General features: G+C 40.5%; 1 protein-coding gene across 1 annotated transcript; it reads left to right on the forward strand.

Moving 5' to 3' along the window:
- The first annotated feature begins 1,621 nt into the window (after positions 1 to 1,621).
- LOC306835385 (tomoregulin-1-like) lies at positions 1,622 to 15,416 on the forward strand. The gene is made up of 10 exons (XM_079361875.1): positions 1,622 to 2,586; positions 9,681 to 9,790; positions 10,513 to 10,642; positions 10,723 to 10,749; positions 11,351 to 11,441; positions 11,734 to 11,882; positions 13,660 to 13,707; positions 13,808 to 13,928; positions 14,130 to 14,291; positions 14,679 to 15,416. Exons 1-10 carry the CDS (start codon positions 2,460 to 2,462, stop codon positions 14,761 to 14,763), a joined length of 1,050 nt encoding a protein of 349 aa, XP_079218001.1. The 5' UTR covers positions 1,622 to 2,459; the 3' UTR covers positions 14,764 to 15,416.
- The last annotated feature ends 1,783 nt before the right edge of the window (positions 15,417 to 17,199 follow it).

Below are 17,199 nucleotides of genomic sequence, written 5' to 3' on the forward strand. Positions count from 1 at the left end.
ATCCCTACACATCTGTATTTGACTTCACAGTCTTGAAGATGGTTATAAAATCACTTTGTTTTGTTTTGAATCCCCATAAAAAAAGCTCCAATTAAATTCTGCTCAACAAGTTTAATGTGGTTTCTGTTTATCTTGTTCTTCGATGACAAAATATGCTCAGCAACTGTTGGGGAACTCGAGAATTCAGTGAAAACTTGTTGATTTCTTTGGGTTTTGGTTTCCACGTCTCTTTATCTCTTTACTGCCTCCTAGTGACATATTCCAGCACTGCATTTAATAAAAAGGCCCTAATCCAGGTTTGCTGCTAGATGAAGGGGACTCCACAGATGTATTTCTTCATTCTGTTATTGTGAGAAGAACTTTCAGCTTTTGGTTCAGAATCATTTTAACTTTAAAGGTGGAAACCTCTATGAACCATCAATGTGTGTTAAAGAAGTGGTTCTATCTCACAAACTAAAATGTTGTTATAGTCAAATGTTTGGGATTAGTGGATAAAAAATAACCTGAAGAATACAGATTAATCAATATATTAAACTTTGATGCAGACCTGCTTTCCATCCAGGAGTTAAACCAGTCAGGGGTGAGGAGACGGTCTGGGAACATCACTGCAGCCACCTCACACCCCAAACTCAAACTGTTCCAATCCCCCCCCTCTCCGGGCGTTACAGATCTTTGATAATATAACACTAAACGATTATACAGAAAAGTAAAACAGCACAAGATCATTTATTTACAAGAGTTTTATCTAATTTATAAACGAATTATGAGTTTTCTTTTAAAACTTAAAATACAAAAACATTCCAACAGAGAATACATAGAGTATGACGATAAATTAAACTATAACATCTGCAGCCCAGGGGTCACAAACCCCCCAACGTGTGGAGTTCAACCTCAGTTGCTAAATGCAGCATTAGAACATGAAAACTATCAATATGTATTTAATCATTTAATTTTCTGGAATATGTTTAGTTTTTGTTGGAGGAAAGATAAATATATATATTTTTTTGTTTCTGTCAAACTTTTTTGGAAGCAGGAATTCACTGAGAAAGAATAGAAATGTTATAAAATGATAGTGTAACAGTCAGTAAATAGAAGCTTTAATTGACTTTAATTCTCTTTTCACCTCATTACTATTGAGCTTTACTAATTGAATTTAAGTTTTAAAACATAAAAGTAAGTATCATAAATGTGTCCCTTTAGTTTATAAACCATTATCATTATCTAACTGAAAGTGTCCTTTATTTCTTAGTTTGGTCTCATGGCAGTGAGAATGAAATTAAAGGGGATCGCATGATAATCAAATTATATACGTAAAAAATGCAAATTATTATTATTATTATCATTATTAACAAGTATTTATATATCAATATTATATCAGACATTTTAGAAAAGTGTACAGCTAATAAAAAGTATCGGTTAATAAAGGTTAAAATAACAAACAACTAAGAAGGTAGATCTTTATAATTAAAGTACATATCGTTATTATCATTATTATTATTATTATTATTTGCCTATTATTATGTGACAGAGGGGGCTTATGGCTTCAACTCTCTCTGTGGGAGTGGTCTTCTTGCTGGTCACGTGGTCTCAGCCTTTGTTGATGTGATTCAGTAGAAGAAGAACAGGAGGACAAAAAAAAAAAAAAAAAAAAAAAAAAGGAAGAAGTCCCGGTCCGACCTACAACGGATCACAGACCTACCGTTCCTCATCCGTCCTCCCTCCCCGGCTCATACACAGCTCATCCTCGGCCCTGGATGCTGCAGCGAGCCCGTCCGGATCTCCTCCTGGATCTTTTGGTTGTGTGTCTCTCCGCGGCGCTCCGCGGTTCTCCCCGCCGGTTTGAGAGCTTGGCAGCGGGGCTGGGGGATGGAGGCTCAGACGGGGCTGTGAGCAGGCTGCTTTAAAGGGGAGGTGGAGGTGTGGGGGGGTCGGTGTGAGAAGCCCCAGGCCCTGCTTTGCTTTGTTACACTGGGCTCGGTTTACCGACTATCTCTTCGTGTTTTTCCAGCTTATTTCTCCTCTTTTTTTCTGCTCCAGGTTATTCATCTGAGAGAGTGGAGGAGTTTATGAGTTACAGAGAGAAACAGACTCACAACACCAGGATTTAACGCTGATTTTTTTTGGAGGAAGGACTTCATTCATATGTTGTCTTCTGCAGCGTGTTTTTCCAATTCAGGATTTTTTAAAGGACAAATCCAGAAAAAAGCAAATTAGTCTGTTTTCATTCATTACTCTCATAACCTTTTAATCCCTTTAATCACCTTTTTCCTCGCATTACTCTGTCTATCCCCCACACGCCTGGCTGCACCTCTTTCTCCTCTTATTTCTTTATTCATCGTCTATTTCTCTCCTTTAATTTCCCCCCATTTACTTCAAGTTACCTCCATTTATTTCCCACCTCTCCCCTCTGTCAGTCTCCCTCCCTTCATCTGTCTCCCTCCCTCCCTTCATCCTCCATCATGGCTCCGGCGTGCCGGTTCTCCTGGTCCTGCTGCCTGCTGGTTCTGCTGCTCCTCCCCGCCGTCCGGAGCTCGTTCCCCCGCAGTAAAGAGGACTGCGGCCCGGGAAAGGCCTCCGACTGTCCAGGTGAGACTCCTATAACATCGTGTTTACACTTTCTGGACTCCACTCCTTGTAGCTCAGGCTGAGGGTAGAGGGGGTGTTATCTGGTGCTGTGGAGGTCAGAGGTCAGGGACATCTTTATTAATCTGACCCCCCCCCTGTCACCTTTTATTGGATGTTCCTGTGCGGCTCAGTGTTCCTGTTGTCATGACGACTGCTGCAGGATAACACACAGGTTTGATAGAGGATCATGATTTCAAGGATGTGTGTATATTCTGACCACTCCTCACTTTAACTGGGCTCTATTTTAGCTCTTAATGACAGGGTGGAAGAACAGGGCGAGGTTAAATGAGTGGGTACCCTGTGTGTGTGTGTGTGTGTGTGTGTGTGTGTACATGTGGTACGCACAGCTTCGTGTAGAAGCCACATGTTGAAGCCAAAATTCAAATTCCTGCTCTGCGTTCAATCTATATATTTTTTGGATGTTCGGACTCAGTGAGTGTGTCTCATAGCAACGTTTTTTTTTCCCCACACATGAACGTTACTCCTGAAAACTACCTGAAGTTTCGGGGTGAGCTGCATGCAACAGCTGAATTGTTCACACCAGTCCATGAGATAAAAAAGAAGTTGGGAGGATCTGATGTGAGATTCAGATGAATTCAGCTTGAGCAGTTGGGAGGGCGAGACGACATTTATATCCTGTTCCCCTCTGCTGTTATGTCGGTATTGGAATGTGTCCTTGTATAGTTAACATTGATACAAAGGTATATATTCCTATCATTTTTATGTTGTTGCTTCGTCCGCAAATTCAAAATTTTTTGGGTTTTTTTTTATGTTATGCCCTGCTTCTTGAGAGACGTGTATATGTGAAAACAAACAGTCAGATACAAGAAGCTTTCACAGTCAGAAAGCGTAATACTGTCTAAAAAAGGGAAACCTCTTTTTCACACATGCATTTGTGAAAATTTCGAGAACATTTCTGGACGGTCTGCTGTTCCTGAAATCTTCCTAAATTGCTGGTTCATTCATGTGTGAAGTATTTCAAAGTTGGATGGGGGGGTTTCAGGATGCAAGATAGGACGCCAAAAGGATGAACCTGGAATGGCGAACGAAGCAACAGTCCAACGCTGTGATGACAATTTTCTCCTCTGTCTCAATTCTATATATACATTTTGACATTTTCCACAGCATCAACAAAGAGTCACTGGTGGTGAGACAAAGCTGCTTTATTGTGACAGAAAGATCACACTGGCCGCTAGCAGCTCGCATGATAAACACGTCATCACCACTCCTTCTGAAGAGGGTTTTTTCTGCTACGTTCCTCTCGCATCAGCTCGTCCTGATTTCACGCGGGAGTGTTACTACAAGTCCAACAGGAACAGAATCCTAAGTAAAGTTAAGCAGAGGGATTATTTAGATCCAGCTACCTGAACATTTCTGGAAGTTTTCAGGTTTTGTGCATGTGTGAAAACACCCAAGGATGTTACCTCACTGACACCCAGGCTTTGAAGAAGGAGCATTCAATTGTCCAGCTCTGTTTGTTTTGTAGAGAAGAGAACACGATTACATTAAACTATGACAGAAAAAAAAAAAAAAAACAAGCTACTGATCATAATGGCGTTGCTAGTGTCAAAAGAAGAAGACCTTGTATTGGCTGCAATATGATCCTTTCGGGCATCTACTCCAAATCCAAATATGTTTCACAAAATTTCTTTTAAGAGTTCCCAAAATATTATTGTGCCTGCAAAATTCACGTTTTCCTTCCTGCAGACTTCAAAAACTACAGCGAGCTGCTGTTTGAAACATAAAACTATTCATCTGTACAGAAACTTTAAGATTGAAGCTGAGAGCCACAAGCAGGAAGCGTTGAGAGAAAAGAAACATGTTTGTCTAAATCTAAAAAAAGAGAAGCACCAAAGAGTAGTTGAATGACACTAGCCTGAAATGGAGTTTGTCTTATTGTATATTTGAAGTTATTCTGCGCCCTCATTGATCATTTGTACGTCTCTGATCTAAACCTGGAGACGTAAACAAACCAAAATACCTCTTTTTTTTTTTTCTTCTTCTTTTTTTTCTTTAAAGATCTGAAGGATGAAATCTTTGAGATTTCTATTTTCAGAACATCTGAACTCTCTCCAAAGATGTCCGCCCACTCCAGCTCAGTCACAGATGTTCTCTTGAGAAGACACTCCACTCTGTCACCATTTCTCTTCAGACTCGTGTTATTTACGACCCACGGACTCATTGTACTGTCGACAATAGAAAAATGTGTAAATGACAAGCACACAAAGACTTTGTGTTTTAAATGAGGGCCTGGAGGGACTCTGTGTCCCTATAGTCTTTTTTTAAGAATAACTTCCTCTGTCGATAGATGATTCCTCATTCCATTTATTCCACAGTAAACTTGAGCAAAGAGTACAATGTGTCGTCTTGTTTTGTGTGGTGATAAAGAATGGAGAAGAATAAGTGAAGGAATGTTCGTTGACAGCAGAAACATCTGTCCAAAGAGGACTGGACCAGGATAGACAAGCTAATGCTAAAGCTAGCTCCTGTGCGTGCGTGTTAGAAATGATTCAGCCGCTCAGTGAGCCAGTTAGCCGAGTGAGGCTGAGGGACGGAAGCTTGTGTTTCTGTGTGTACAAGCAAAGCTGATTGTTGTTGGGTAGAGTTGAGTATAAAAAACGAAGGCAAAGAAGTTCTGCCATATGGTTCATTTAAATGTTTTTCTTACCTGCAACGCGTTCCTTGATGACCCTGATGAAAGCCACGACCTGAGACGCGTCGCATTTAAACTTTTTATTCAGTTCTTGTCCGTGCTGAAAGTGTTGCTGGAGCTTTTAGGCCTCTTCCAGCCTTCCACTCTTCATGCACCTTGGTAGTTGGTGAAGTTGTGCCAGAAAATCCAACTCTGCTTCTACATTGAAACATTAGCAGCAATCTTTCCTCTTACTGCACCGTCACTTTAACTATCAAAAACATGAAGGGTTTTAGTACAGTGAGATCTGGATCTTAAGATAAAATCATAAAGCTGAGTTGAAGTGAGCTGTTGCCCGACAGACCAGCTTTTTTTTTCTGGTTTTAATTCATTAGCTTCATAGTTATGGAAAGGAGGAGCACTTGGCAAATGAAGTACCAAATATTCACCGGGGATCATAAAATTGAGAAAATTCTTAAAAGAAAAAAAAAAAGTCAAATGAAAGTCAACTTTTTGCTGCAGAACAACCTGTGAAACAACATGAAATGGACATTTTAATCCAAACAGTGATCTCTCCCAACAGCAAAGAACAACCTTTCCAAACACATTTGCAACATTTCCGTACGGAAACCAAACATGTTTGCACAACAGTGTTCAGGAGTGCAAGACTGTGTGCAGTGATGAATTCATTCCTCTGCCACACACCTGTCCAATACAATAGATACAGGCAGGATATTTAGTCGTTGGTATCGTAGAATGACAATGTTGAAACATTTGCCAACCTCATTACAAACTGTAAGGCCGTTTAGGAACCACTATTCATTTTTTCAATACGACAATGAGCCTTACGAACACATCAGCAGCTCATGGAAGAAATGGTGTCTCCAGCTTGTTGTGGAAGAATTGACTTTGTCTGCACAGAAACTTAACTGAAACCAAATCACATGCAAGAGGCATTGTGAGAAAGAATTGAAGGCTTGATAAGGAGGTTATTTCCAGGCTTCACTTCCACATACTTTTGACCATGAAGTGTAACTGCAGTGTCTCAGGATGGATGGTTGGGAAGAGACAAACAAGGAGAGAGATAATGAAGTCAGCAGAGCGTGAAAGGCCAAGGGACATTCATAGAGAGAGAGAGAGAGAGAGAGAGAGAGAGAGAGAGAGATAGGTTAGTCAGCTTTTGCTTCAGTGATCCTCTGTTCTTCCATTTTAGTTAGGCTTCACTCGCAGGCCGACTTCAGATCAGCTTCAGTCCGAAACTCCGATCGTCCCTCATCAGCTGAAATCCATCCTGTCACCAGCGGCTTCTGTGTGTTTACAGAATCACGTATACTCGCTCTGTGCCTCATCTACTCGGACATGTCGTTCTGCAGTCCAATCACAGGTCACTGACTCATCTGAGATCTGAATCAGTGATCTGATCAGCTCCTGGAAATCAGTTCACAACACCGTGACACACTTCCCCTGACAGAGATGTCCAACAGAGATGTTTTGTTGGTCTGAGGATGGTTTTTTTTGTTTGTTTTTTTTTGTAAAAAAGTTGTGTGAACCTCGGGTTGAATTCAGAGCTGACTTTGGTCTATTTTAGAATTAAACTGTCTGCAGTATACTTTTTTGTTTTTGGTCTAATCAGTCAAATCGTATTTGACCGAATTGTTGTCCTGATTTAAGAGCACACAAGAAAAAAAAACCTAATTAGTTTGACCACAGGAAATTTCGCAAGACCTAAAAAACTATTCAAAATATTCAAATGTGCACATGTTGAGATTCTTGGTGGTATCTGAGAAGTTTGGATGGTTCCATAAAAGTGTTGCCCCCCTCACTATGACTCTTTTACTGACACTTCACTTCAACATCCTGAATGTCTCTGACTAAATCCTCTGTTCACTTGCTAGCTGCCTCCTGGTTTTGTTCTCCTCCAGATGCGTCAATCATCTCTCCGCATCAAGGCTTTTAACACGCAGCTGTTTGAAGGTTGTGTTTTGTGTTGTCAACGTGTAAAAAGGAGGCTTTCCTCACTCGAACTCCCAGCAGAGCCTCCTCAGTGTCGGGGTCTCTGCAGACCTGTCTGATGCTGTAAACAATCCGCCACTGCTGATGTAACAAGTGTCTGTTAGATGAGAAGTAAGCGGCAGAGCGCTGATGAAAAAGCTGCGGCAGGTGTCGACGTTTAAGATTCACCAGGGGAAGAGAGGGGAAGACGTGCAAACATGACTGACCCACTTTAACTTTTCTGGTTTCAGAGCATCGACCTCTGAAGCTGGAAACCTTTGTTCTGTTTTCTCGTCCGTGTCTGACTCTGTGCTACCCAAACCTCGGCCATGAGCTCAGCTCTCTGTGCCGTTAGATTGGTGACACAATAACAGAACACGATCACATGAACAACAGAGGGTGAAATGAAACATGAGCCCCTCAGCTTCGTCTGTGGATTTAAGAGCTTAACATTGAAACCATCCACCTATTTAAATTTTTATTTTTTTTTAATCCAAGCTTTACAAATTCATCTGAGAGTAGCAGCTAGCATAGATGCTAGGTAGAATCTGACTGTGTCAACATGGCGTTAAAGCATGTTCTTTATACCAGTGCCACTACCCAATGGATAAAATGAAAACATGCTGAGAGAGAAAACATTGCGTCTTTCTATAAAACATTTTGCACTTGTGCGACATGTTAATTGCTCACGCTCATATCACGATAATAATGAATTTGCAATGAATTAAAGTTCCCCTTTTTTTTTTTTTTGCCATTTTCGCCTTCAGAGAGCTGAAGAGAGACAGGAAATGTTGGGAGGAGAGCGTGGGGGATGGCATCCTGTTTAACAACCCCGGCTGCTGTGAACAGGACTATATGGCCACTCAACATAACCGCTAGGCTATCTGGCGCCTCAGATTTGCACAGCTCTGTTTTACTTCTTAACCAGACTACGGTACAAACAGAACCGATGAGGCATACGTGCTTTTCAGTCACATATGTCCAAAAAAACCCCAAAAAACCCGTATTTTCCTGTTTTTTCGCGGTATGCCCACCCTCGTTCATCGTCATAAATCTGGTCACTACCAGTACTGAACTCCTCACTGGAGCTCTTACTGACTCCACCTGTCAATAGAGGTTGCTGCTAAGTTGCTGTGATTCATTCGACTCAGGTAATAAGGAACTAGACATGAGCATTACCTTTTCACTGAAAGCTGAGAGGCCTGTCTGGTTGTTTTTGTTTTGGAGGAGGTTGGACATCTGTGTATTTGAATAAAAGTAGGATTTTTTTTTTTTTTTTCACAGTCTGAACCTTTTGGCGAGCTACCAGCAATGTTTAGCTTGCGAGTTATTTGTGAACATCGTATACCTGTTCCTCACTACAGCGCTGCTTTTGAACAATACATCAGTTATCGCATCGTTATAGTTACGTCTTTGATGAAGTAACTCATCACTCTGCTGCATAAATGTGTCATCATGCTGCATGACGAAAACCGTTTTTTTTTTTTTAAGCGTCCAGATTCTTCTGATATCCTGAGATTGTTTCCAAAATGTTCAAACACAACTCCGCTCCAAAACCAAGTCAATTTAAAGAAACATGACATTTTCTACACAACAAGTTAAAACCCGAAAATCTTCCGGAGATAACGGGAGACATCAGGTGATGAGACAGTCACAGAGCTCAGTGTGCAGACGGGTGCTGACAGAGGAGCATCCTGGGAACAGTTTTTTTGTTGGTTTTTTTCTGTCCGCCCCCACAGTAGCTTCTGTGTGTCAGCAGCTCATTCAGGCTGCATCAGCTCACAGAGGTATTTCCTAATTACAGGGGAAGTGAGGGTCATGACCCCTGTAATTAACTGCTCTAATACGCTATTCTGTGATGCTGCCGACCAATCAGCTGTCTTTAGAAATTACCAGCTTGGATAATAGTGTGTGTGTGTTTCAGTATTTCCCGTAGTGTGTTTGTCTCTTTCTTTTGGTCTCAGTGTTGTTTCTTTTACGGACTGAGACGCCTCAGCTGTTCAGGATCATCAGAGGATAAACCCGACACTGATGATACTTTGAATTTGACAAATTGACAAATCCTGAATTCATCAATCGTGATATAGTTATGTCAGCATCATTTCAGCCTGTTTGTCATGAATTCTCAGTCAAATCTGTTGGGGTTTTTTTTTTGGGGGGGGGGGGGGGGGGGGGGGGGGTTTGTAGAGCTGAAGTAAACCTGAACTGGTAACTGAAACCACTCTTAATAAATAAATAAATGTTGAGTTGAAGCTCAAATTTCAGCTTGGACGGCTAGATTTCTGCTACTGCTTGTGATTTTCTCTCTCCGTTAAATGACGTAATAAGACGTGAGGACATCATTACGTATTTCAGGGCTTACATTTAGTTAAAGAACCTAAAAATACAGATTTATAATGATTAGTTTGTCTTTTCTTGTTTTTTTTCTCAGATCTGTCGGTGAAAAAGAGCGACCTGCGTGTGTGTGACGCCGGAACGTGTCGCTTCGGAGGGACCTGCCGTGAGAACGGAGCGGACATCAAGTGTGTCTGCCAGTTTCACGTGAGTCTCTCACACACACACACACACACACACACACACACACACACAAAAACATTTTCATGAAACCTAAAAGATTTTATTTTTTTAGATTTTTGGCTTTTTGCCTTTATTTGAGAGGGACAGTGGATAGGGTGGGAAATCAGGGAGAGAGAGAGAGGAAAACGACATGCGGGAAGGGGGCCACAGGCTGGAGTGGAGCAGCAGCCCGTGTTGAGGACTGTAGTCTCTATGCATGAGGACACGTGCACTACCACTGCAACCACTGCCCCCAACCTAAAAAAAATAAAAATAAAATTTCTGTTAATGTAAAATGATATCATCGAAATATTTAAGTTGAGGGCCCACACATTTTAATTTAAAGTGTCAGAGTAGGCAGAATCTTAGTGACACTCTCTCACTCTCTCTCTCTCTCTCTCTCCGTCATGTTATTCAATCATGTCATCCTGTGTCATCAGTTCAACACACACCCAAAGAGGAGAGTCAGATTGTTGTTGCTGAACCCGACATGTTTACTGATCAGAGACGATCATTGATATCAATAATATTCAGATGATCATTGAACGTGATGTCATGGCTAGAATTGGATGACGATCCTCTTTTTTAATGCTTTAAATTCCATCAACTCTCTTTGGCCAACCGTATGAAATTAATCACGTTTCCTCTTTACTGACTTCTTCATGTAGTAGATGTAATTAAAAGAACCCTTTTTGTGTGTGTTTCAGTGTCATAAGAAGTACGTCCCTGTGTGCGGCTCCAATGGAGACACGTATCAGAACGAGTGTTTCCTCAGGAGGGCTGCATGCAAGAAACAGAGAGCCATCAGCATCATGACTGAGGGGCCCTGTTACCACGGTAACATTCGCATAAACACACACAGATAAACTCAGGGGTCTTTCTGTTGGCCGATCCTAACGTCTCTGTTTGTGTTTCAGATGGAGCATCAGGATCTGGTGACGGAGGTAAACGGCTTCACACTTTGACTGTTTGTTTCATTTTAATGCGACAAAATCTCAGCGTGCTACAGAGTTAGAAAACAAGAGTCCACACAGTGCGTTCATCATATCCCGTCCTTTTTTGAGCGAGCTGGCTTTGAGCACACTCCCATTAAAAGGGGCGTTTGGCGTGATTCGATGCTTCTTCATCACAAAATGGAACGATGGAAAATAATGACAAGAGATCGGCAAAACCAGCAGTGCTGCTGCACGGAAGGACAGAGACACTACAGAAATCCATTGTATTTAGTCATAGAGCAATAAGTTGATTTTGCATTCCAATATACTATCTGTGTGTTTTTTTTACAAACTTGAACAATGACACAATTAATTTCAGCTCTGTAATAAGGACATGCAATTAGGTCTGTATATATATATATATGTATATGTGTATAGATATATGTGTGTATATATATATATGTATATATATGTGTGTGTGTATATGTACACACACAGAATGTGTTAAAAAAAAATGACAGCCTATCATTTGATGTGCGTTTGATGACAGGATGATCGTCTGGTATTCATGAGTAATAAATATCGGGTTGTTGCGATCTTTTGTTTGCAGACGATGAAGGCTCCGGGCGCGGGAAAAAAGTGTCAAAGTGTGGAAACTGTAAGTTTGGAGCCGAGTGTGATGAAGACTCTGAGGATATGCTGTGAGTATACACACGCACGCACACACACGCACACACACACACACACACACACACACACACACACACACACACACACACACACACACACACACACACAAAGTACTGGATCATGTCCACAGAAGTTTATGTAATAAATAAAAACTTCAATAGCTAGGACAATGTTGTAATATTTACCTTTTTGTGTGTGTGTGTGTGTGTGTGTGTGTGTGTGTGTGTGTGTGTGTGTGTGTGTGTGTGTGTGTGTGTGTGTGTGTGTGTGTGTGTGTGTGTGTGTGTGTGTGTACATCTGCAGCTGCATGTGTAACATCGTGTGTAACGGCCACAACGACAACCCGGTGTGTGGCAGCGACAGCGTCACCTACGACACACCGTGCCATGTCCGCGAGGCGTCCTGCCTCAAACAGCTGAAGATTGACATCAAACACGTGGGCCGTTGTCAAGGTAACAGGGAAATACAACACTGCCAATCAATAGACAGGAAGCTGCAGAACACACACTCAAAGCACAAAAAAACCTCAAGGGACGAGAGGACGAAGAGGGGGAGGAGAAGGGAACAGAGCGACAAGGGGAAGACAGTAGACTGAGAAATAGGAAGAGAAATAAAAAATAGAGTCGAGAAATGGACGTGGAGACGGTGATGGAAAAAGTAAACAAGAAGGAGAAAATAGTGGAGTAGACTACAAGAAAGAAAAGGTAGAACATTTTAATGTGACAATCGAAAGTGCGGCCTTAATTCAAATCTATTAAACTAAGATTTCTATGGTCCTTACTCAATTTGGAAGAATGTAGAGAAAGAGGAGGAACAAAAAAAGGAAGGAGGAAACGGCTATGAAGGAAAGGGAAGGGGTGAAAAAAGGATGAAGGATGAAGACAGAGATGAAGGAAAAAGGTGACTAAGAGGAGGAGGAGGACGAGGCGAGTTGAAGGAGGGAGTGTAGGAAGAAGAGGATGGAGGCAAATGAGGAGAGATAAAGGATGGAGAAAAAAGAGGAGGAAGACGAAAGATGAAGAATGGAGGGAAAAGAATAGGAAGAGGAGAGAAGGATGGATGGAGTAAAACGAGGGTGGGTGAAGGATAAAGGGTAAAGAGACGAAATGAAGGCTGTGAGGAGGTTTCAAGGAAGTGGAGAAAAGAGAGGTGAATGAGGATGAAAAAGACTGCTGTGCTGTTTTTCAGCTCATCTATATTGAATTAAGACCTGACCCCAATACACACGTGCCGGCACACACACACCTACACACAGACTCACAAACAGACACACACACACACACACTGGATTAGTTCAGCTGACTGAACAACCAGCTGGTGTCATTTTAACATGACGACCTTCTGTTATCCATTTTTTATCATCCTCTTTGTCCTCTTAATTTCGACCTTTCTTTTTCTTCTTCGTCGGTGCATTTTGTTGGCTGTTTCCTCCTATACAATACTAGAAAATAAGATGTTTTTAAATGTTTTATTTTTTAATGACTGAAAAGATTGAAATATGGTTATAGGCTGTTGTATCACTCCTTTGTTAAATATTTGATCCTGATTGGTCAATCACAGCTTTCTACCGTCTACTAATATTTAAAAAAGGGAGACTCTGGAGGACTAATCATATCAATCCATAGAAATAAGTTGTTGTATTCATTTATTTAACAACTCATTTTTAAGGTATTATGAATGCAGAACAGGCTAAAATCAAACGCTAAATTGAAAGCCTCACATTCGGTTTTGAAATGTGTAAAATGTCTTTTAATGTGCCAAAGGGAGCGAGAGAGGAGAACAAATTAGTCTGTACTAAGTAGGACATTTCTGCTGATGGAGCTTTGCCCTGAAGCAAGACAAGTGTGTGTGTGTGTGTGTTGACCTGTTTAAATCATCTCTCTCCTTCCTGGTTTGTCACATCACATTCATAATGTGTCTTAATCGCTCTTTGTTCAACGAGATGAGACATTCTGTGTGGAGAAGTCACTCTTTTCCTGAGGGGGGCGCCAGAGGAAATATCATAATGTCTTTCGGGTTCAGTTTATATTTCACTTATTTCTTTTTGTCCAGTGGGGATTTTACTGCTGCTCAAAATTTCAATTGGTGTGAATCCATTCCTCCATCTTTTTTTCTTCTCAGTAGACAATTAAAGTCATGTAAAATTCAGACACTAGGGGGCGCTGTTTCATCGTTTAGTATCTCTTTTCTGTCTAAATCTCATGATATTTTCTTCTTCTGTGGTTTCAGATAAAAGCAGGAAGGACGACGGCATCAAGAGTAAACCAGACATCTACGGTAAGATCCCCTCTCTGCATTCAGACTGGAGTTCTCCATCATGTCAATGAAACAGCCAATCAGAAACCAAGATTTTTTTTTTTTTTTTTTTTTGTTTCAGCTGTATCTAAGCCTGGTGAAGGGGAAGGCTTTGTGGATGTCTCCACGCCCTGTCCTGAAGACTACTCCCAGTTCTGTGAACACGGCCAGTGTGAGATGAGACACAACCTGCCCACCTGCAGGTAACACCTGTTTGTCTGTCTTCAACCAATCAGAGTCCTCGACAGATTAGACAGTTTCAGCTCTTCTAATATCTGAACTTCTTTTTGGCCGAATCTTCACTGCATGGTTTGACTCGTTTGCATATGTTATAAGTTCTGGTGACGTTTCTCTTGAAAGATTTAGTTTAAACCTGTGTGTTTTTGTTTGTGTGTGTGTATTAGGTGTGAGGCGGCATATGGTGGCCCTCAGTGCGATCAGCTGCTGGACTTTAACATCTTGTACGTGGTGCCCAGTGGCCAGAAGCTGCATTACGTCCTCATCGCAGCCATCATCGGAGCCGTTCAGATCGCTGTCATCGTAGCTGTGGTCATGTGCTTCACCAGGTAATTACTCTTTGTTCTTTAAATACTTAACCTACTAAACTATGACGAAAACTTTCCCACTGCTCAGGTTGCTTTTACAGAAAATGATGAATAATGGAAACTGGAGGTTTTATCGCAAATGAAAATGACAGGATTCTCTGGTTTCATTGGATTTGGTCATCTTTTTTTCTGGAGGATTGATCCAATCTGATATCTTCGGTGTGGTCAGATAATGTTTAAACAGCTGGACCCTTGTTCACAGCTGTGCTTTAAGACAGAATGATCTTCATCAGATTCACAGATGTCAGGCTCAAGACAAACAAAGTTTCAGTATCACACAGGAACTTTTACACAGGTATTTCAAGATGAGTATTGTCATTGATGTGTAATTCCTGTTTTGTCCTGCAGGAGGTGCAACAAAACGAAGCGTGGGCGGAGACAGAAGCAGCACCTGGGTCACTTCCCGTCAGGAACATCCTCCAGGATGATGTAGCTGCTCTCTCTCTCTCTCTGTCTCTCTCTCTCTCTATGTTTTTATGAAAACCCAGAAGTCTAACGTTTTCGTATCACACAGACTGACTGCATTTTTGATATCTCCACTTTTTGGTGCCTCTTTTTCCCCCCTTTTTTAAAAGATAGATTTCAAATTCCTTAAGAGGCCTTATTTTCAAGATTTTTTTTCTCCATGTTTGAATTCTTTTTTTTTTTTTTTTTTTCTCCTTCATATGGGGACAGTTGCTCGCCTTGGCTGTCTGCGGATGACTTTCTGTTTTCAGAGTTTGGTTTGTGTTTGTGGCGATGCTGCCGTCCTCTCGGACTCTGAAACACTGTGGATCCTCTGACAGAAGCTTAAATGTTATTTATCTGATTGTATTTTCACTTTGGACCGTCCACACAAACTGGAAAAACACAGATTGTCTCTTTTTGTTTGAACCCTGTGAGACGCATACTGATGCTGTTTCTGAGCTTTTCTTTGGATTTATTTTGAAAACAGATTAACTCATTTATTAGCCTTGTGTTTGGCATTTAAACTAATTATTAAATATGCAGATCTAAAGTAAGGCCTCTACCGAAAGCTACATGTTGACATTAAACTGCCATGAACTCAAAGGGGTAGCTAAATATTGGGAGTTTATACATTCTTATAAACAAATGTAATCCAAGGATTACATTTGTTTATTCCTTAAATTTAAACCCTAATTGTGTAAACTTAATTTCAACATAAAAATTCCCTTTGATTAGCAAAGGTCTTTTTTAAAGCAAAATATAACAAACTAATACCACAATTTTTATACTCTGGGCCTTTTAAAGTAAAAGTTTAGATTTTCCCTTTCGCTGGATGTTTAAATCAATCTTTGCAGGTTGACTTTTAGTAGTTCTAGGAAGTCATATAAATACAAATTATACAGAGTAAAAAAGTTGGTTGAAATTGGTATTCAAGTGATTTCAAAACACAATTCAGTAGCTCTTTAGATTCAAATTCAGACTATTATCAGCGTGCCCACTGTTAAACGTGTCTTCTCTTTTTAATGTCTGTTATAAAGGCCTTAATACTCCAGGGGGCGCTCTTTATCAGGACCACAGGATTATCAGGGACCACTGAAGCCCTCTGGAGTGTTTTTGCTGGAGCAAATTTGACATTCTGTTTCTGTCTTACAGCGTCTCACAGGGGTAAATAGAAAAAAAAGCTAAATGTTCATGTAACTTAATTTTCCTGTTTTTGTATTTGTTCTGATGAGGCGCACCTGAAAACCAAAATGCTGTTTTTTCTACTGTTAAAAAAAGATATGGTACAAGCTAACATGTACAGGTTGTTATAATTATTTTATTCCTTAATTTTCAGATGATGCCATTCGGGAAATGGAAATGTTTTTTTGTTTTTTTTTAAATGTGTGTTTATTGAAACGCTAATGCTAATTTAAATGTTTGAGTTTTCTCTTTTGATATCATTTGTAATGATGGTACGAAGTGTCTGTGTTGGTCGTTTTTTTCGTGGTAGAAGGAGTAGACTGGACAAGTCTGGCTGCTCTGACATCAGATTGAAGCTGTGGTCTCTGATGTCTACAGGGGTCCAGCCTGATTTGACATAGATGTTGCATAATGCATGAACCAGTGAAGTTGATGTTTAGACTGTGCTGTAGCTGAAGTAGAATTAAATTATGACATTTCAAACCACTGTGTCATTATTAATTGAATGAGCTTACACCACGTGTTGTAATTGTATAAACACTAGAAGAGGATTTTTTTTTAAATGAGTATTAAAGGTAACTTGTCGGTTTTTCAAAACCAAAGAAAAAATGTTCTTTAATTCTTAGGTAAGAGGGGCAAAATAGCATGGGATTAATCAAGATGCATCATTTAATAATGCTACAAGTGACATGCATTTTGGAAACAGTAAAGTCACCCCCTGCTGGGCATTAATAAGGTTTCACAAGTGCTATAACATAGGTATTGCTTTGAAACCTAAGAGCTTATGTCCCCTTCACATAGTCTACATGAGAACCGCAATGTGCTTTCACAGATGCACTCTTAAAAGTTTGTAGGAATTTTTAGGACAGATACAACTCTAATCTAAGTTAGCTGTTGCAAGAGACTGGCTAATGCTGCAATAATCCAAGATGGTGAATGAAGCAACAAAGTCTGTAGGTAAATCTTTAAATCAATGATACGTGTGGTTGGACATGTTCATAGTATAAACAAAACCGCTGTAAAGAACATACCAGAGAAAAGAAAAGGGTAAGAAAGCAGCTTCATGACTTACAAAACAATTGTATTGAGAAATTTCTTCCATCACCCCATCCTGCTGGCTCACTGTGAATCTGCTCACCCAGGAAATTTGACTCAAATATAGAAGGAAAAAGTCATGGGGAAAAATAGCAGTCTGCATTCACACATGCAGCATAGAAAAGGAGTTTTCTACACGTGACCT

The sequence above is a fragment of the Symphodus melops genome, assembly GCF_947650265.1.
Source record: "Symphodus melops genome assembly, chromosome: 14".
Classification (NCBI taxonomy): Eukaryota; Metazoa; Chordata; class Actinopteri; order Labriformes; family Labridae; genus Symphodus; species Symphodus melops.